Source organism: Onychostoma macrolepis, chromosome 03, assembly GCF_012432095.1.
Source record: "Onychostoma macrolepis isolate SWU-2019 chromosome 03, ASM1243209v1, whole genome shotgun sequence".
In the NCBI taxonomy this organism is placed as follows: Eukaryota; Metazoa; Chordata; class Actinopteri; order Cypriniformes; family Cyprinidae; genus Onychostoma; species Onychostoma macrolepis.
The window spans coordinates 27226635-27249036 of NC_081157.1; the positions used below are offsets into that span (position 1 = coordinate 27226635).

Sequence of the window (22402 nt, forward strand, 5' to 3'; positions counted from 1 at the left end):
AGTGTTCATTAAAAATGTAGACCCTCAGGAATACAAAAAAACTGAGGTTCAGTGCGGCGCAATCAGGGTCTAACCATGTCGATGACCAGCTTGCGCAGACTCTGCCGTTGCCGTTTGGTGAGGTTCTGAAAGATGTCACAGTTCTCCTCATGCAGAAGCTTGAAACCTACAGCCAGGTGGTGGTTCTCCAGTACAGATTCATCGTTGTACATTAATGCCAGTTCTGAGTCTGTAAAAAAGAGCAGGACAGGCTATCAGGGTCTCCTTGGGTCCCTTACATAAACGAGTGAGGACGCTGTTGCTGATTTTGCCCATTTTATTTTCAATATTTAGCCTCAGATGCAGTATATTAACAAACAATATAAAATTTAATACCGGTATCTTCCCTCATATGGCAAGCCTAGTTAACAATATAATTATCTCTAGGGGTGGGAAACTTTTGGTACCTCATAAATCAATTCAGATTGTATTTATTTATTTATTTATTAACATTAAAGGTGCCATAGAATGAAAAACTGTCTTTACCTTGGCATAGTTAAATAATAACAGCTCTGTACATGGAAATGACATACCGTGAGCCTCAAACACCATAGTTTCCTCCTTCTTATGTAAATCTCGTGAATAAAAAAAGACCAGTGAAAAACAGGCGAATCAGAACATAACACCGACTGTTACGTAACAGTCGGGAGCACTACTAGTTACGCCCCCAACATTTGCATAAACCCGCCCTTGTTCTAGGCCTGCCGTCAGCCGAACCATCAGAAGTTCTGCAGGTATTGTAAAGAAACGAGCGAGGACAACAGCGAAAATGGCAGACCATGGAAATAAATTTGACCCTGGACCACAAAACCAGTCTTAAGTCACTGGGGTATATTTGTAGCAATAGCCAAAAATACACTGTATGGGTCAAAATTATAGATTTTTCTTTTATGCCAAAAATCATTAGTATATTAAGTAAAGATTATATTCCACGAAGATATTTTGTAAATTTACTACTGTAAATATATCAAAACGTCATTTTTGATTAGTAATATGCATTGCTAAGAATTCATTTGGACAACTTTAAAGGCGATTTTCTCAATATTTTGATTTTTTTGCACCCTCAGATTCCAGATTTTCAAATAGTTGTATCTCAGCCAAATATTGTCCTGTCCTAACAAACCATACATCAATGGAAAGCTTATTTATTTAGATTTCAGATGATGTATAAATCTCAGTTTGGAACAATTGACACTTCAGACTGGTTTTGTGGTCCAGGGTCACAAATGTTATGTTCCAGGCTGTGCAGGGGATGTGAAGTGCAGGGATGGGTTGGTGTCTTTATTCAGAAAGACACAGAAAGCAAATAACGTGTTCTAATAAAATAACGCAAGCCACTAAAGAGACATGGTTAGCTGCTTGCTAGCGGTAGCCTCTTACATTGCAGTACATAAGATTTCACTTACCACATAAACAGAGTAAGGAGAGATGACTGAGGATGATGGCGAATGATTTACAGATCCTGAGCACCACTGACAAGCATCTGATCTTTTAAAATACTGAGTACTGCCGCTCCATAGTATAAACATAGTTTGTGTTATCGCATATCTTGAAAGTGAAACTATAACGCGATCGACCGATCGTTCAAAAGCAGTTTCAGTGCCTCGCATATTTAATAACAGCTCCCTGATGCCCTTATTTTATATACAGTATAATTACCCGACGAAATATATTTAAATTAGGGGTGTCAAAGTTAATGCGTTAATGCATGCGATTAATAAAAAAAATTTACAGAGCCATGGGTTGCGTTTTTTTTGGGCTACTTTTATAATGTACCACGGACGCCCAAGGTGTATATAGACTAGTGCTGTCAATCGATTAAAAAATGTAATCGCGTAATCATGATTAATCACAAATTTAAAATACTAGGATTTTAATGCATTAATGCACCTGCAGAATAGGTCCAATTCTTCTTTATAATACATTTTGTCATAATACTTCACGTAAGGTCGCAATAAATGTTTTGTTGTATTTATTTAGAAATACTTTTTGTAGTTGGGTAAATGTGTACTGGGATTGAAGCGATGTGGCTTGGTAAACGTTTTATTGCCAGTTTAAAGGCTGATAATGGCTGAATAAAAACAAAAGAATAATGAACCAGACCGTTTCATTCTAGGGAGAAATCCTAGGGTTGTAAATGGACATGTAAAATCGTTTTCTGGAGATTTTTTGCCCTTACCTAAGCCACATACCTTCTATGTAGATATCAGAGAACAATTTAAAATACTGTATCAATGCATTCTATGGCACCTTTAATACAACAAACGGCAAAGTTTATTAGGCTGCTTACACTTTAAGAACAAACGCACAGATCTAATATGCTGTTACATCCGATTTGCTCCAAACTGTTTATGTTCACATATGGCATAATAGATTGTGTAGTCCACACAATGTGCATTTTGACATAATTATGTGTGTATTTGACCATTTAAGTGCAATAAGCTGTGAAAGAGAACTCAGGATTGCATGCCTCCGAGAGGCAGCATTTGTGTTTGCACTTCGGCTGTGTGTCTGTCAGTACGAGTACTGCATTGAGTCCTTTTCACAGCTTACTGTGAATAATAACACCAACATGTCAATAACTTTTGATAGTACAGCAAAGTTCAAATGTAACACTTGAAAATCAATTTTGTGAATCAATGCAAATCGGCAGAAGATAGAATCAAGATTCATATGTGAATTGATTTTTTCCCCGCCCCTATAATTATCTAGCTGACTAACACAGATGAAGTTTTGATTAAATCTGTGGTAGTCTTGGAAGCATCAGTAAACAAAACATCAGTATTTTTTGCATTAAAAATGTATCTGTAATGCAAATATATTTGTATATAAATGTATTATTATCATTATTATCATTTTACTTAATATTATTTGTAGAATATATAAAAATATGTTGTTAAAAATTATGTTTCTTTTGTGGTAGAGCCCAGTAAAAAAGCAGAATACATTCTTATTGTTGAAGCCTATGATTTTGTGCTGCCATAAACCAGTTCTCAGAGGACATCATCAATGTAGACTTACTGGTGTTGATGAGGAACTGGTTGGAAACTCCAGGGTGGTCTACATCATGAATTGCAGCAGCAAACAACGCAGCCAGGATTTCAAGATCAGTGAAAACGGCCTGGTGGGAAGATGCCATAGTATGATGGTCATTATGTAAAGTGTCAGTGCTGACATTGAAATCTGATTTCAGATAATGAAACTTTTTGTTTTTGAATGGGCACTGGCTGCCCCATGTTGGCATATACTCACGTCCAGTGCCGGTGTGGAGAGCAGCACATGTGTTGACTGTGTGACATCAGCGGCATGCAGGCTGTTGTGATAGGCCACGTTGGCATGGTAGTGGTCTTCCAGTGTCATCACATAAGTGATAAACGTGTCCACTGGGATCCGAAATGTCTTTAATAGATCCCTTTCCTTTAACGCATTGCAGATCGTAGATAGAACATAAAGAGTGGAAATAAAACAAACTATCATGAGTCAATATAAATAATGAAGAGGTTTGCTGTTGTAACTAGCATTGCTGGGTATCAATACAGATTTCCTGATTGGATTAGATTCTTATTTTGATTCCAGTAAAAAGCCCCATTCACACCAAGAATGATAACTATAAATATAACGATATTAGCGTCCACACTAGCGGACAATATCGTCTGTTTATTCTAAGCGCACGTTTGTTAGTGAAAATCCACGGTTCTTGGTACCAATTTCGGTACCACATGCTAATTAAAAAACACACTATTTTTAATAATAAAGTCAAACAAAAATAAAATGTGCAAAAATCAATGCCATTCTTTATACTTATTTAAATTGTGTTTCAAGTTTTTCCGCAAGTAAAAAAAGTATGAAAAACAGTAAACAGTAAAGTTTCACCCAAATTTAATTTGTTTTTTAATTAATGAAATTTAAACACTTTTAAAGTACAGAGTCTTTTGACAACACTACGTTATAGCAGGATTGATTCTGATTGGGTGTCAATGTTTTTATCGTTCATCAGCCTGAAAAAATAATTCTGAAAGTGATTCCATATCGGTACTCTGTGCATTTATCGTTACAGCTGTGGTATGGTCTCTCCTATTCGTTAATATTGAGAGCGATTTTAGAACTATATCTTTATCGTTATCTTTATAGTTATCGTCCTCGGTGTGAACAGGTCTTAAGTCTGATATGATTCAGTTCAGCTGGTATATTTCAGTTGTAATGTCAGTAATGCTTACATACAGTATTAAGGAAATTAATTATCTGCGAATGCTTTTTTTTTATTGCATCACATCAACAGACTGAAAACTCAGCTCAAAACATTCACAACTTAGCAGGAACATTAATACAGGCAAAATTCTGACTTGAAATATTAAGAAAATATCCATTTTAAAAATGAACTATGTAGTTGAGTGAGTTAGTTCAGCAGAACACAGTGGCATGTACAAGACAGGAAATTCAAGCACATTTCCACACAACCACTGAAAAGATTGATTAGGGGATTTTAAGAATTGATATTGTGATTGTTTGATATTGTGATAACTGGAAAATCTATATTTTTACCCACCCTTAGTAACGAGCATACAAATCAAATAAAACCACACAGACATATTTGCATCTGACACAGCCTAATATTTCAAAAGTACAGAAGGACACAGGAACATTTATAGAAAAAAACAGAGACCACACACCTGGAAGATAGCAAACATGATGCAACTTAGAGGTCTGTTATTGGAGTACTCAGCCACACGGAAGATATTAAGGCCCCACTTGTTTAAGTCATTCAGCTCCTGTAAATTAAATCATCAAATCCATTTGACAAACTGACTTTTTCATACCAATAACTAGTATTAATGGTAGAGGATTGGGTGTTGGGAAAGTTCTGAGTTAGTATGCATGCATTGTGCCTTTACCCTGGCCAGTGCGTCCTCCTGCTCGGTTTTGACTCCGAAGCGGGGCAGGGCTGCACTGGTGAGGCTCGAGCTATGTGTAAGCTTCTTGACACCGCTGATGTGAGACATTGGTTTTTCTCGCTCCCGGAGTGTAGGAGAGGGGATCTCCACCTCATTCTGTTTGTCTGAGACACAACCAATGCATAAACCTTTAACAGATGGCAGCTAATTTCAAATCAGTAAGCATCGAGTGTTTCAGAGCAGTGAATGTACTCCAGTATAACATACTGCAATGTTGAAACTCTGGTTGTGCTCTTCTGAAAATAGAAGCAAGGCTGAGATGTACAGAGCAGAGCGTGTGCAGACTCACTCACCTAGGAAGGTAGTGGAGATGTATTCAGACACCTGATTCCCCGAGCGGCTCATCTCAGACAGATGAGACAGTTCCCTGTTTAACATCCTCTTGAACTAGAGATCAGAAAAGGGAAAGATGGGGATAGACAGACAGGGAAAAAGGGAGAGTGATAAGTACACAGCAGATGGTAATAAGGTACGAAAAAAATTAATTCAGTCTATCTGAGCAGAAACTTTTATTAAATGGATAGTTCACCCCCTCCCCCCCAAAAAAAAGAAAAAGAAAAAAAAATTAAGATGAAGAAGAAGAAGAAAATTGGGTTCTAAACAGCACTGGACGATTATGATGGTGATTAAATGATGGCAGAATTTTCATTTTTTGGATAATCTGTCCCTTTAAAACTTTTTTTTTTTCTGTATTATTTAGATGTTTACCTTTGCTTTTGCAGATAGACTTAAGACATATATTGAAAATGTCTGAATGTCACCATGGTATGTGGTACTGCAAGGTCATATGCAGTTTGTGCTAATACAGTGCGCAGATATTGTAAATGCAAATAAACCTAAGGCATTTTTAATGTTGTAGCTGTAACATTGTGTGGTTAGAGGAAGGGCTTGTCTTTAATTAAAATCTAATTAAATAATGGCCATCGGGGGAGAGCATTGTGGAGTGGTCTCCTTAACTGTCTGCAAACCATTGCTCTAACAAATAGGAGAAGAAAGGTCTTTGTAACAAAATTAGAACAAATATGTGCCTTAAATGACTGAAATTGTGCAACTTCTGCAGATAACGCAACACAAGTACACAGTCACACAGCACGACTCTGATAAGACCCCTGGTCTGTCCCACTGACTGGTCCTTCACACATTACAATCTCCATGGAAACCAGCAGGTTTCCTTAGCAACTGCCTCCTCACAGTCCCTCCTGCAGCATGATGGGAGCGAGGCGATGGGTTGGGTGACAATCTGAGAGAGTAGGCAGGTGTCTGTCTCTGACCTCCTCCAAGGTCAACACTCTCTGTATCACTCTACTGCATCTCCTGCTCTCCTCCATTCTGTCTTTATCTCTCTCTTTAAGCCCTCATTTTCGTTTCCTGTCTCTCTTTATCTCCGTCCTCCACATTCTCTCTATTTTTCTAATGCTATATAATCACCCTCTGCAGTCATATTTATCCATTGATTGTGCTTCTATTCATTCTCTTTCATGGTCTGCATGTTATTCCCTTCCTATATTACATGGATGTGTGTGTATCAGACATATGCAAATGCATTTCTATTACATACATCATCATTGTCGTTAAATCATCTGAACATAACGAGCTTATAGACAAAAATAATTCACAATTTCTAATCAACAACACAACAGGAGAAATAACAATCAATGTTAAGTGTAATTTTTAAGTAAGTCCAAGTCAATCTTCTGTCACAGCTATCAGCCCCTCTCACTGTGAACCTGAATCTTCCTGAATTTTCCCTCAGGGATCAATACACAATGTCTATCTATCTCACACAGTCAAGCTGTGAGTTTATATAAAGCTTCATTACAAAATCTTCTTTCCTGTGCAAGTGCATACTGTACCAAAGCTCTGTTTGTACTGTGCTGAGTCATTATTAAAACATTCACAGAGTGCCAACTGTTTTTAGCATGCATCCTCTGGAGGACCAAGATGAAACCAGATCATGTGGAAAGGAAATCAGACCAAATTAATACAAATATGTGTTACTAGGGGAGTCTGATAGTATCTGTTGCCTTTATTTACCAAGACTGTGTTTGATGGTTGAGTTTGATAAGGTGGAAACAAAAATGGCAACAGCCTCTTTATTTACATTTAAGACTTTAAAAGTAAATGTACTGACACTGAATTATTTACTAAACCACTTTAAATAGTAATAATATGTAAAAAATTATGCTCACACTTTATTTTAAGGTCCAATTTTAGTGATGATCGAACTATTAACTAAATTTTGCCTCAGTAAACTCCTAATTTGCTGCTTCTTATTAGTTAGTAAGGTAGTTGTTAAGTTTAGGTATTAGGTAGGATTAGGGATGTAGAATATGGTCATGCAGAATGTGCTTCATAAGCACTAATAAACAGCCGATTTGTTAATAATAGGCATGCTAATAAGCAACTAGTTAATAGTGAGAATTGGTCCCTATAGTAAATTGGTCCCTATAGTGTTACCAAAATTATTTTAAAAATGCAGTGCTTGTGCATTTTATTGGGCTAATGTTTAGAGGTCCAATAATTAACAGATGAAACACATTTGTCATTCAGCAACAAACCAGAGAAAGCATCCTAGCCCAAGATGTTGAAATGTGGGAGAGTCACTGATTGTGTCCCAATGTTTTTAATTGTATCTGGCAACAACAAACCTTAAGTTTAGCCCATGATCAAGGTTGAGGCTTAAGGTTTGTTGCCAGAAAGAATTAAAAACATTGGGGCACAAACTGTCTCTGCTACATTTCAATATCATCAATATCCATATCAAACCTCACCAACAGTACACATGTCTTGGATGATGGAACTGTGCAGAAAAAAGCTGGTCCTACACTACCAAATATTGACCAGATGAAGTCAGTTCCCAGGACAGCCTGAGACAGAGCAATGGAGAGAAGGCTTAAGGGAAGGAGAGATGAAGTGGTAAGAAAGGGGTTGAGGCATCCTGAGACACAAGCCCGCTGTACAGGTTCTGTCCATCTCTAGGCACAGAAACAACATAAGCCAAGAGCTACGGCGGCAGCCATTTTCTTCCAGCCTCTCGAAGTGACTCTGAATAAGTGCATAAGTTCAGAGCTCGAGTTTAAAATCACACTTGAGGTATGGAAACCGGTACAAATTTGGATACACCGAACATGCAACAAACATTAGTCTTATCACACGTAGTCTGTTCCAGAAGCATTACAGCTCAATCACCTCAGGAACTTTTCTTTTTACCCTGTCTCCACATTTCTAGTTATCTCTCAGCTGAACAAACAGTCTTGGCCCTTACTTAGACCTGACCACCTGTTTGCTAACAGATATTTAGTGACCTTTTTCTGTTCATGCTGGCCCTACCTGGTCCCACCAGCCAATCAGCCAGGGTTTGGAGCAGGTCTCACAGAATAGATCCATGAAGGGGGTCCTACGCTCGGTGGCCTGACCACCCCCATCCAGCACCCCATCTGCAGCTGCCCCGAGCTCCAGCTCTGACCCTCCTCTCCCCTGCAGGGGGCTGTAGCTGGAGGAGTGGGCCAGCCGGTAGCCTCCGGGCACAGGTGAGGGGCAAGAAGAGGGCGGCGGGTCAATGGCCTCCAGTACGCCCATGCTGAGGGTGACGGATGGCGTGGACCGCTGGCAAAGGCAAGAGGCACGGAAGTGCACGGGGGCCGAAGCGCGGCGGGTGCTCCAGCGGCATGTGGGCGTGGTCAGAGTGTGGGCAGAGAGGCCGCAGCCCAGCAGGCCGGGACGCTCCAGAGTGACGGCTGCCCCCAAGAGGCGGGGAGCAAGCGGCAGTGAAAGTCCAGCGACGAGCGCTTGCTAACACTGCTTCTCTACATGCAGCAAGCGGTACGAGAACCAGGCCCTCCTGAAAACTACCGAGCAGGCTCCACGGCGATCTGCAGGCGAGTGTCCCCTGTGAACGGCCCGCCAGGAGCCGCCCAGATCCACAGGCCAAAGGGACTACATCTCATCCCAGCAGCTGAGCAGTGCTGACCCCGATCTAGCCGGAGGGGGAGAAAGCGGCGAGGGGTGGAACAGACAAAGATGGAGAGTCAAAGAGACGGGACCGTCTGAAGGACACAGAGAGGATGCCGTGGGAAGAGGGACAGAGGAATTACGGGAGATAGGGAGAAAGATGAAGATGAGCAAATAGCTAACAGAGACTGAGGGATGACAGGAGGAGAAAGGAAAACAACAACAACACAGGTAACAGCAGGAGGAAACGGATGAAAGGAGACCGAGAGGACGAAGGAATCAAGGAGACACAGAAACGCCAAAGAGATGGGGCCTTTAGTCCAAAGTCAAACTACAAAAGAGCGGTGGTCTGGAAAAACATCCTTTCTCTCTCTCTCTGCGTCGACACCCCTCCCCCACCGCAGAGCTCCAGGACCCGGGCCCAGCGTTCCCAGCGAGTTGTGTTCAGTGCGCACAGTCCATGGAGCACAATACCAGTCCTGTCAGCACAACGCAGCTCTCTTCAGCAGCCCTGCTGTTTAATCCACACAAAGCGTCAGACTCGCCGATGCAGCTCAGACGATGCTCTGCCTCTCGCTCTGTTTCCCTGGATGCTGTGGACAGATCTCGCAAGCTAATCAGCTGCTGTGGCAGGAGGCGCGTGCTTGGGTGTGTGTGCGTGTACACGCACCCTGAGAGCGCATGTGCGGCAGACGGCATGTAAGAGTGTGGAAAAATGGAGAAACGTCTGTCTGTGCGTGTGTGTGAGAGATGTATTTAATAGTCTGACAAAAAGGAGGGGAGGGAATCTAGGCTTTAGTGTCTCCGCTAATCTCTGCATGAACGATTCTGCTTGGGTGTGAATATGTGTGTTATCTGCTTCATTATACAAGCTCTGCCTCAATCGCCCAAGTGATCTTCCATTCACACACAAATGCTGCTTTCTTCTCATACTGACATCTGCCTGATCAGGTATATAGCAAAACACCGGTATAATGGTGCATGGACAGAACCATACAAAAACTGCACATCCAAAGTCTTCATGGCACTGTCTCTTTAAACAGGCAAGCTATGGAAGAGAGCAACCGATTTTTCATTGGCCAGCGTCTAAATCACATGCCTCATGGCCACAGTGAAGAGCCAATGGTTAAACTGGCAGGGTAGACCTTGCTGCAGCTCGATAGCAACGAAGGTTACAGCAGAAACACTGGCATCAGGACCAAACTGCAGCCCCCTCCTCCCTCCCTCATGTCCTCCTTATCCAAACCAGAGCATAGTGTAAGGACAAGGCGTTCAGAGTTGCATGCAAAAGCTTTTTGCATCAGTGTTTACAGATGATAATTAAAAATACATTGAAGAACATCACTCAGGCGGGACCATATCAGACAAACCGGCACACAACCTGCTCAAGAATTTTTCTCTGCATACACTCAGATATAGTACTTCATGCGTGATAATCCACAGAATGGCAGATCTTGAAACCTCTTCTTGATGAAATCTAATTTGTCATGTTAAGTGTTTTGTAAAATCTAAAGGATGGAAATTATAAACAATGAATTGAGACTTAAAATGGAGAAAACACTTGCAAGACAGAGAAAGGATGAAGAAAGTTCTACATCCTGCAGATTTTAGTTCCAACCTGCTCCAACTCGCTTCTAGTGAGTCTGAAGACCTTCATTAGCTGGTTCGGGTGTGTTTAATTAGGGTTGGAGCTAAACTCTTCAAGACAGTGGCCATCAGGAACAGGTTTGGACACCCCTGTTCTACAGAAACCAAACTAGGCAGCACAGACACAACAGCAAGTAACTGAAGCAACACCTTGTTGGATGCCATTTCGCTAACAGAGCGGTGGGTCTGAATGGTCTCCAGCTGGTCCAAACACCAGTCAAGCTCCTCCAGAGTCTCCCGGGCCAGCTGCTGGTATGTCTCATCTGCACAGGACATAAGACACAGCAATCAGCACCACATCACGACAGTACTGTCATATGCATTTAACACTCACTGTGGGACACAGCGAGAACTTCGTTTGTGAACAGTGGGGATGTTGTTTCCTGACAGGAGGAAGTAAAGAATTGTCTGAGTGATGTCTTCATAGAAAAACTTCCAAGCATGAATATTTCAAGAACTTCATATGGAGATCAAATGCCTCATAAATAATAGATCTTTTCCCTCGTAAGAATGAATAATCATATTTTTTTCCAACCAGAAGAAAAAAAAGAAAATTATAGGAAGTATATAAACTGATTTATAAACTTATAAAAGTATCAAAGAACTTCAGTGAATACTTTTTAGAATTAGAACAACAAGCAAGGTTCATCAGTGTTTAACCTCACTGACCTCAGTTTACCACGTTTATAAGACTTTTAAAAATCATTCCATTTATTATGTGAGGTATAGGATAATGCAGAATTGAATATTGCAAAATGTAAGCAGGAAACTTGTTCGGACTCATATTCTCTTCTTGTGCAGTTTCTACAGATGCAGCATTTTGACCACCATTTCAACGTGGGCTGCATGAGACGAGACCAAATTGTATAATTTCTTGGGTCAAAAAAAGAGTCTGTGAATTGTTTGTTCAGGCCAGATGTGCTCAATCCACAGTAAGAACACTTTCCTGTTACATTGTCAGACATGCACATTTCAATAAGCCAATATTTCAATAAATTTGTAGGCAAGGTGAAATTGGGGTAATGGGCAAAAATCTACCAGTTTTGATTGGCTCATGCTTAAGCCATTTCAAAGGAAAATGGGTTTAGCGCCAATTTTCAGAAAATATCTCAATATTTTGTCAATAATGATAATTAGATGACATTTTGCTGAGCGTATTATTGTGCTGGTACCTTGGCAGGTTTAGGACTGCTATGTACAGCTGACTCCTAATGCTTTTGATATTCTTCATATTCTGTGAACTGGTTAGTTTGACTTTTAAATTTAAATTGATTTGTACCTTCTATGGGTATTTTTTTTTAACCTTTATAAAGCCACTTTTTTCTAACCTAATTAAATGTATGCATTTTTGTGTCAAATTCATAAATTTAATCAATAAAAATCAAAAAGTAATACACTGTAGGGCTGTTACCAATCAATTAAAATCAGTATCAGCGAAATTTGTGTTTGCAATGAAGAGGTGGCACAGAATCTGCATCTGAAGTGGCATTTACATGCATTTATACAGACTATTTAATGCAGGACAGGAATGCATTTAACCTGCATTTGCAAATACATAAATACTGTTTTGATGTTTAAAAAATGCTGAATACTGATATTTGAAATGATTTTGGGGAAAAAAGGGGAAGTATACCTAAAATCACCAGTAGTTGGCGGCAAATCACTGCATGAGTGAGTCATTGAGTCATTCATTCAACTGATTCATTCAAACTGTAATGAAACACCCTAGGCAGTGTGTTGCTCAGAGATGCAAAACAGTTTTGCTGTAGCTTTGTTTTAAATTATTTTTGTTGACTAAATAGAGAAAAAACAGGAACTTGTGTTTAAAATTTAAGTCAGTTAATATTAACTTATTGTTTACTGAACTGTTGATCAAATCTTTATCACATTTGTGCTGATATTTGGAGAAAAAAACTACTCTTTGTGTGATATTAACTATATAAGATGACATAAATATAAACTACATATAAAAGTCACATGGTGGCATTTTTGCCATCTTATGTTGAATTTTGGGGGAATATTAAATGTATTTTTAAATGCATCTCTAAATGTGCTCATGCATTAGTCTAATATACATCACACTCTCTGGGTGTGTTTTTGTTTGGTTTTTGCAATATATTCGATAATCAAATCGCACATCATTTAAACAACAATTACGATATTATCTCACACTCCTAACTGCAATATCTACATATTATTGACCATGTAATATATATTAGAAGATCTGATGTGGGCTCAAGTTAAAGTGATATCTTAAATAAGAAAAATATTTATTTATAATTATATAACTACTTTTTATCATAGCTCATTTATATTAGAAGCTCAACATGTGGAGCACCTTCACTGCTGATACGCTTCAGAGTTCCTGATATAAACTAGCGGCTCAGGGCTGTTATTTGGCTAGCTAAAGCATCTGGTCAGGTTCCAGACCTGTTTCCCATATGGCTCCACTATTTCTGTTGCTGTAATGCATTTTACTGGCAACAGTGCCTACAAGAGGAAGTGTATGCGTAATGTGAGAGACACTGTGTGGGAGAGTGCTTGTGCGGAAGATAGAAAGCTCACCAGTGACTAAGTTACAGTACAGTAAATATACCTGAGAGCGTTGCTGGGGGAACCGTGGGTTGGCTGGTCACTGGTGACCTCCTGTGGACAAAAAGATAATTACATTAGTGATAGTGGTGGAGGTTGCCCTCTACTGGCATAAATCCAGTTAGCACTGCTCACTGAGAGGAGGCCTGCACTTGTTATGAACTGAGCAATGTCAATATAAAAATACCGCTAAAAATATTATTTATTTTAAAATGTATAATATATAAATATTATAGTGTAAAAATGCAAATTTTATATATATATATATATATATATATATATATATATATATATATATATATATATTACATTTTATATATGACATAAAATAAAGTCCCAAACATAAAATCTTGTTTTTATGTTAGAATTAAAAGCTATGCTGTGTGAATATGCTTTATTTTCTTCATTATTCATCATGAATAAAATATAAAAATGCTTTATTGGAAAGGACACACTGATGGCCATAAGGGGGCAGAGCAGAAATAAAGAAACTGTTGCATCAAAGCTGGAAGAGCTGAACTGACTTGTTGGTGGGAGTCGTGACGTTGGCGAGAATTGTGAAGTTGCTTCTGACAGTTCGTAGACTAGCCAACACCTGTTTGGAAAAGGAGAAGGAAGAGAGAGAGAGAGAGAGAGAGAGAGAGAGCAGGTGAACAGCAGGATATCACTCAACTCTACCTCAGCAAGTCATGACAAGCAATTAGCACTCATTATATACTGTTTGCCAGACACAACAGTGGGTCTTACCTGAGCAAAAGGGGTGACTATGAGATCTTCAGCATGACTGTGGAAAGAGGAAAGAGCAGTTCCAGTAAAATGAAAGAAAAATAAATACTACACACTTTGGCAAATGTTTACAAATGTGACCCTGGACCACAAAACCAGTCTTAAGTAGCACGGGTATCTTTGTAGCAATAGCCAAAAATGGGTCAAAGTTATCGAGTTTTCTTTTATGCCAAAAAATCATTAGGATATTAAATAAAGATCATGTTCCATGTAGATTTTTTGTCAATTTCCTAACGTAAATATATCAAATCTTAATTTTTGATTAGTAATATGCATTGCTAAGGACTTCATTTGGACAACTTTAAGGGCGATTTTCTCAGTATTTAAATTTTTTGGACCCTGATTCCAGATTTTCAAATAGTTGTATCTCGGCCAAATATTGTCCTAACAAACCATATATCAACAGAAGGCTTATTTATTATAAATCTCAATTTTGAAAAATGGACCCTTATGACTGGTTTTGTAGTCCAGGGTCACAAATGGTCTTTTAACAATATTCAGATGAAGCCAGAATCATCCCCAGGTGTGAGGAAATAGATTCAACCCAACATCAAAACTATGCCTTTTTTTTTTTTTTTGGCCATAATCCAAGCGGCAGTCACAGTGGTCACTGCTGCATGCTGGGAGCGTGAGCTCTTCTAAGGGTGTAACAGTATTATACTGAGACGGGTAAAGAGGGATTTAGTCGATGTGCTTAATGCTGCATGGTGATTCAGGGATAAAAGAACTTCCTCTGAGGCCTTTTAGAAATGAAAAGTGAAGACAGTAAACAGTGAGACTGTGCTGCGTGTTGAGGGAGACGGCTTACCCCTCGCTGTTGATGGAGGAGTTTCGTGACATGGTCTTGGGGGACATGTCGTAGTCGGAGTCGGAGCGGTAGAGGAAAGATTCCCGTCTCTGACTCTGAGGGAAGGAGGGATGGAGCACCAGCCCAGGACTCGCCTGCGAATCCATAGGGCTGCGGCCAGGAGAGGGCCCATTCTCCCCATCATAGCTGTAGAGAGAGAAACCAAAATGACAGGGAGAGAAAGTAAAAATGCATGTCTTGTCATTTAGCTCAAACAAAGCTTTGCCAGTGGCAGCATTAGATTTCCAGTCTCTGGCCAACACAGCACAAATAGAGATGTGAAACACAAACAATCATGATTGCCTCTTACTCTAGAGACAGCAAACGCTCTCTGAATGTATAAAGAGCTGATGAAGACTGTGTCACCCTGAACAACCAATAAAGGAAATCACCAGCCTAATCAGAGAAGAACCCTCAGCCACCACTTCACAATTTATATTCTATGAGCACTCTGTGGCTTAAAGAAATAGTTCACGCAAAAATGAAAAATCTGTTATTATCTGCTTACCCACATGTCACCAAACCCATATGCATATCCTTTTTGTGTGAAATAGAAAAGGATTTTTCTTTTCAAATAGTAGAGCATGGCACTAGCAATGCCAAAATCATGTGTTTGTTTCCCAGAGTGTGCATTAACTGATACAAATATATACTTTGAATGAAATGCAAGTAATTTTGGATAAAACTTTGCCAAATGCATAAATGTAAGTTGAATGTGCTGTAACTAAATGTGACATGTCAGTTCAAACATGCAAAATAGAGATCTGGGAGCTGCCGTAGAACATTTTCTATTCTTAATATGAATATGGTGATGTGGACTTCTTTTATGGTGTCTTTATTTTTTATTTTTTTATTTTTTTGATCCTTCATGTTTCACGGAAAAATAACCATAAAGGTTTGGAACCACATGTGGCAGAGTTAATAATGGAAAAATTTTAATTTTGGGTGAACTGCTGCTTTAATCTTTACACTAAACACAGACATCTGTGGAAGGACTAATCCACACAGTTTAAGCATTAAACATGTGACTAGTGGAAAAGTACCGGATACAGTGTCTGACCCCATCTGGGGTTATAATAGACGTACTGTATTTGTTCAGTTATCGTGGCTCTGTGATAATGATTGAAGACTAGTCATCCGGAGAGCCTAATGACTGCAGAGCTGAAAGTGAGTAAGAAAACTACTGCAGGTCATTGGCCTGTAGTAAACAAGGCATATAATGCCACCAAATCCGAATGCAAATTGCAAAGTACACAGCTCATCCTCGAACCATTTGGCTGGGATCACCAGAGCCTCAAACATCTAAAAAAGCATCTGCCAATGGAGCTCATAGCGGGGTCAGGGGTCATGGGCAAGGAGAGAGAAAAGCCAAGCAGAAGAAAGACGGGGCTTTTGCATGATTCCCAATTCCTCAGCTCTGGTTCCAACTCTGAGTCATGCCGGGAATTATGGGTACCAGCACCAGCGAAACCTCAAACCAAAGCCTACACTTCAGAAGTGAAGCGTCAGAACTAGACGCCTGCCAAGACTTCAGTCTCTCTCTCGCGCTGTCAGTCACTCTTCCTCCCCCTCACTCCCTCGCTTTTCACAGACAAAATACTAAAGCCCCTCTTCCCACACGCAGTGCATGAGACATCTGAGCTCGTCTCCTGCCCCTAACTGCAGAACTGAAGGTACATTTTAGCCTGTGGCTATGGAAAGCTCCTGTTTCTGCGTGGCAGCTGGTGAGCCGGATCTGGACTACGCCTAGGTTCGAATAGTTTTTATGCCAGTTGTTTACATTTTCTTTATCACACAGACATGCTACAAGTGCTACAGCACTTGAAACATGCCTGAGCTGGTTCTTTCCAGCAGCTGTCATCCCCTCTCTCTGGAGATCCCGAGTGATGTGAATCCACAGTAAACAGGCCCTGCCTGTCCTCTCTACATGCCCCTCGAGACAAACACCGCCGCAGGCTCTTGACCTACACCTCCTCTTCCCTCTCCATATCGCGCTTCTTCTGCTTCCATCTAAACCCTTCCCTTTTACAGTTGCTCCTTCTGTTTTTCCCGCTCTCACACTCCTTATCTCGCAGCTCACAGAATTCCTCTCGCAGCGATGGCAAGCCCGAGCGACATGAGCGACAGAAAATGGAGTGCACAAATACTTAAAAAAGCTTGAGGAGAGCAAAAACATGAAGGAGGAGAGGAGAGGAAGAGCAAGAGGGAGGGGGGTGACTCATGGCCTATCTAAATATTTACATGCCCTAGGTGCATGTACGGCTTCTTCCAAAACCATTTTATTTTTCCAGCAACAACTGCAACTCCAATTACACATGACAACACACAGTTGACCTTAAAAAGTCAACGTACCACTGCTTGTCACTATCTGCATAACTACAGCAGTCAGGCTTTACTGCGCAGTCCAAATAGCAGCTTTCTGTAAACCCATTTCCTATTATGAAGAACAAGCTCTTTTTTTCAGCATTAACACGGCGCCTTTCGCTCAGAGTGTGTTGCTTTTCTTGCACTGTATTCATGCCTGTAGAGGTAGTGTGTGTGTGTGTGTGTGTGTGTGTGTGTGAGAGAGAGAGAGAATGTGTGGGCGCACACGAATGCTCCTGCTTTTCTGTCTGTGCTTCACTTTAATGCCTCCTGTAGTCATGTGACATTTGTGCTGCTCAGAGACTATCCACAAAGGAGCGAACAATAAGAAATGAGAAGCCTTGTCAACCAGTTTCCCCCTCTCCTCCCCTTTCTTGTGTTGTGATTCGAGCCCCTCTCTTTCTCTTTCACCCTCATTCTACATCCTTCTCTCCCTCTTTCCAGTCTCTGTCTTCTGTCTCTCAAAGATCTCTGCTTTTCACTGCCTCCTTCTCTGTAATTTGTGTCTATGACTGTGACTCAGCCCAGAATAAAAAGCAAGCAGAATGCATGCTGGGATATTGGAGTTTTCATTTGTTTATAAGGCACAAGAGACACACTCGCTATACCCTCATAGATACACAATCAAAGGGCATTTTTGTGTGTTTGTGTGTATGTGTCAAACACTGCATCGCTAACTCTTGGAAATCTAAAACTGAGCTCCAGTAATTGAAGGAATACAATATTCGCTGTTTTGGGAATTAATATAAACACCACTACCATCAAGTTGCACGTGCATGTGTGCAAATGGCGTGTATTAACAATCATAAAATAATTGTGGAAGACGAAGCAGCAATTATCTTGCTTCAGTAATCAATAAGGGTGGAAAAATGCATTAAGCTTTCATCATAGATAATGTACTCATAAAATACACACACAACGCACTTTTTCACACGCTGTGAGTGCAGGATATGCCATTGGCAGCTCCTGCTTTCATTTGGCGATAACAGAACCCCTGGAGAGTAGCACTCTGGACAATGACATGATGATCATAGGGGGCACAGAGGAAAGGATTTGTGCCAGCTGGGTGAGTTTCCTATAAAAGATAACACATTAGCATCAGCACATCCCTGTGCCTCTGAAAACAGACCCTAGCGAATTGATTGGGTTGTTTATATATCTTCTACGCCTCGCTAAATAACCTTGGAGTGACTGTAAAAAGCTGCAATCTTACAATAATTCCAAAAGAAAGAAAAGCAATTACTGCTTTCAAATACAAAGGTGCTCAAACTGATGCACACCAATGTCTAAAAATAAAAGAAACCGTTCTAAAAGTCCTGAGGGAAGAATTAAAATTCATAATAGCTCACACATGTGCCCCCTGAAGGCTTCACACAATGAGGATGTCTTCCTAACGTCCAAGAGGCTGCCTGAATGTGACAGCACAATTAAAGTAATTTGATAAATGTTGTACCGTCCTCTACACAGTGCAGGAGAGTGCAAGTGGAGGCATGATTCTTACGTTCAGAGCTTTTCAGATGCCAGTTTTGAAATTAATTGAATATAAATCTGGGCCTATGAGTAATACAGTGTATAATGCTCTAAAAGAAGTAGCTTTGAGTCACAAGGATTTGGACTAAAAGACGACTCGCCAAATAAACGCACTAAAACTACCCCCATCTTAATGCCACCACCATGTAATCCCAAATTTATAGGTGAACCATCGACCCCTCATCTGAAGAGCTTACCTCAAGTACATACTGTAGGACTTACTCCCTATTTGCCACTACAAAGTGTTCCGGTAGCTCATTGCGAATGTTCTCACTTACAGAGCAATAATAAAGGAATTTGATTACGTTCCATTAATACTCCGGGTTTTAAAAGGCTTTGAAGTTTGACTCAAGAAGCTGATTGAATTAATTAAAACTTGATGTACAGTGTGTGAGGGACAGCATGAACGATATGTACAGGCTCACTCCATCCAATGACCCTCTTATTGATTCCTTACCACCAATAAACACAAATCCTGGGCCCTGGAGACTCTGGAGCTCCCTGAGCACATGGCTGCAGTCCATCAGCGGAGTTGAGTGAATTCTTGAAGTGGGAAGAGCAATAAAAAAAAAGACCTCTCGCCAAAAAAAACCCTTCATTCTCTCTCTTTCAGTTAATGATTAACGCCTCCCCCGACCCCCAACCACCACCGCCCGCTCGCCCGTTCCCAGCATGGCAGCCTGAATGGAGAGTGACAGTTATTTCCTGCCTCCACCTTCTCCGCTGCCAAGCACAGATGCTTGTTGCTTGTGCACACCAACGCCCCCGATGACTGCCTCCCCCTCTCCTCACCCAGGCATTTAGCACCTGGTTGATTGCTGCATGCAGGGAGGGGGCCAGAGGAGAGGGTAGATGTTGGGGAGTGGGGGGCAATCATAAAATCAGTGGTGACTTTATATGATGCTGTCAGATCACTGGCTCTTTAATCAGCAGCTGATACCATGTGATTGAGCTTTTATTGTGGTGCTCTGTCCCTTTGGCAGTGCATTACAGCGAACTGTGTCTCATCAGTCCCCGCTCTGACTCACAGAGATATTTAAGGGAGCGTGTGGAACACTTTCATCCAGCAGCTAGAGTCCTGGTGAAACCTACAAGGCTCCTGATGTTCCCCCACAAGATGGTCCGACGCTCAGCCTCTTCCCTCGAGACAGGTGAGTGACCGGCTCCCGGAGGGCAGGTAAGCATAGAAGCTGAGAGCCGGCTGTGATCTGTGCCCTGTGTCACAGTCCCGCACAAACACACAGCCAGGACTGAAAGAGGCAGGCTGGCCATGTTGCGCTTCCTGGCGTGAAGTCATCTTGCCGGACACCGTGCTCCAGTCAGATAAGAGAGCTGGGGATTACAGCAGATTATCTGACAGACAGGATCAGAAGCACCCCATTGAAAGTGTCCCAACAGTGAGAGCTCTACCATTACAGACAAGCCAGGCATCTGCCCTCAGGAAGAGGCTTTATAGCCTTGATACCATTGATTCAGCTGTACAGTCATTTCTCTGAGAGCCATTGAGAAGATTGCTTTTACTATCTATATTATGGCTGGATGCATTTCCAAATTCCATATAAGCCTCGGCTTTGCATATAAGAGTGACTCTTCTGTGGTGTGCGATGTCGGAGTCCTGTACAGACATGATGGGCTGCCACAAAACTTGTTTTACTACCATCCTGCTCCCTGTCAGATCCCGATATCTCTGAGTTGCACTGCATCAGTTATTCGTGCACTTATTTGTTCCTTTGCTTGATATACAGTATCTATTTTCATTAAAATCCTTGTGGGATACCTTTCAGTTCTTATTAGACAAATGATATTAGCACACTGCTGACTTCAAGAACAGTACACTGTCTTCGCTATAAATACACCCCAGAAAATTTTGTCAGCATTAACATCAGCATTTATGTCTTTCCAAACCAGTGTGACTTTCTTCATTCTACAGAAGACTGTGCTTAAAAGACTGAGACTTCCAAGCTTTAAAAGGACACAAAAACAAACTATCATACTATTACATACACGTTGCACACTATAGTCTTTTTAAAGGGATAGTTCACCCAAAAATGAAAATTCTGTTATTAATTAGTCACTCTCATGTCATTCCAAACCTGTAAGATATATTTTTTCATCTTTTGACTACAAATGAAGATATTTTCAATGGATGAAATCAAAGGCCCAGAAAAGGTAGTAAAAACATAATTAAAATAGTCCACATGACATCTGTGGTTTAACCATAATGTTACACGAATACTTTTTGTGCGCAAAGAAAACAAAAATACCGACTTTATTCAACAATTTCTTCTCTTCCATGTCAGTCTTTGATGTGTGTTCACGACAGTACCACGCCACATTCGTGTGCATTCCTCTGACTGAAAACTACGAATTCTACGTCAGAATACCAGCTCCTGCGTCAGCAGCATCATGTGAATGCGAAATGGTTGAATAAAGTCTTTATTTTTGTTTCCTTTACAGATAATTTGTCATTCATTGTATTTGAATGAAAAACATCAACCAATATCACAATTTCATCTTTAGTGTTTCAGGGAACAAAGAAAGCCATACAAGTTTGGAACGATCATCTTTGAATTACAATTTTTGGGTGAAGTATTCTTTAAAATCTTTCAAAATTGATGCCTAAAAGCATAACCCTTGTTGTCAGAGGCATCATGCCCATTCAAAGATTTCTGAGCCAAGTGGATTTTGAATGCAGCTTCCAAAAGACAAAAAAATAGCCGATTAATATTTTTTATATTTGATACAATCACACCGGTGTGATTAGATCGTTCATTCTAACAGCATCAGCTGCTAAATTCAAATCTGCGTTCGCTGGCTGGCGCTGAGCCAGAGACAGGCGTGTTTGTACAGCGCTGCATTATAACCAATCACACATGATTCTGATGAGCTTATGAATGCAATAGCCAACCAGAGACGTTCAGATGAGTCATCGCTGAAACACGGTGTTTAGTTCACTTGCTCGCTGACTGAATTATCTGGCTAATTCTCTCATAAGAAACAACAAAGTGCAGATGTGTGTACGAATGTATGTAAGATATTCATTTCACAGAGTAAACAGCTTCAGTGATTTTAATGGGAGTTTTTGAGAGTGCCTGAACTCTGGCTAGACTGAAGTGAAAATGTTCTTAGATAATGTAGCCTAAATGTTCTTTGCTCTCTGTAAAATGAAAGTTTTATCATTAGTAACTAACAATATTTTTATTAAATTCACATTAAATACAAAGTCAGTCGTATTAAAAATATTTTATGGCATGACACCCATATCTGGTACTTAAGTAAAAAGCTGCTGTGCGTCACATGACAAGCATGACCCCCCCTCCCCGTGCCCCCTCAAAAAATCATGAGTGCATGACGCCCCTGCTTGTTGTGAACAGCATTCGTGACTGGCAGGCTGACTGCAATAAATTATTCTATTCGCTGCCCCACTGCGCTCTCCTCTCAATCCCATCCTGCAGTGTCACCCAGCTGTGACCTCATAACAGCAAACTTCACCCAGTGAACCCCACTGCCATGCCACAGTAGCCATCACTGAGAAACATTACTCAGTGGTGTTGGTGCTGCCCAAGCCAAGCAGCCAACAGCCTGCCAGCTTCCTGCTCATATACTCAAATCTGACTAATTCCTACTGAGTACAGCCATTGGCATCCCAAAGGCTCTCTCTCTCACCACTACGTTTGCTCCTCTCAATCCCTAG

At 40.7% G+C, this 22402-nt stretch overlaps 1 protein-coding gene across 5 annotated transcripts in view; it reads right to left on the bottom strand.

Moving 5' to 3' along the window:
- pde4a (phosphodiesterase 4A, cAMP-specific) overlaps positions 1-22402 on the bottom strand; it is a 60714-nt gene that overhangs the window by 4356 nt on the left and 33956 nt on the right. For 4 of the 5 annotated variants that reach the window (XM_058769819.1, XM_058769822.1, XM_058769823.1 and 1 more), the window contains 11 exons: positions 14776-14961; positions 13929-13965; positions 13706-13776; positions 13186-13235; positions 10740-10852; positions 5285-5378; positions 4932-5095; positions 4710-4808; positions 3292-3456; positions 3061-3160; positions 75-229 (listed from right to left, as the gene is read on the bottom strand). In XM_058769819.1, coding sequence (XP_058625802.1) covers positions 75-229; positions 3061-3160; positions 3292-3456; positions 4710-4808; positions 4932-5095; positions 5285-5378; positions 10740-10852; positions 13186-13235; positions 13706-13776; positions 13929-13965; positions 14776-14961 — 1234 coding nt within the window. Of the gene's footprint in view, positions 1-74; positions 230-3060; positions 3161-3291; positions 3457-4709; positions 4809-4931; positions 5096-5284; positions 5379-8321; positions 10143-10739; positions 10853-13185; positions 13236-13705; positions 13777-13928; positions 13966-14775; positions 14962-22402 lie in introns of those variants that run through there. The other variant, XM_058769824.1, reaches the window with a different exon arrangement.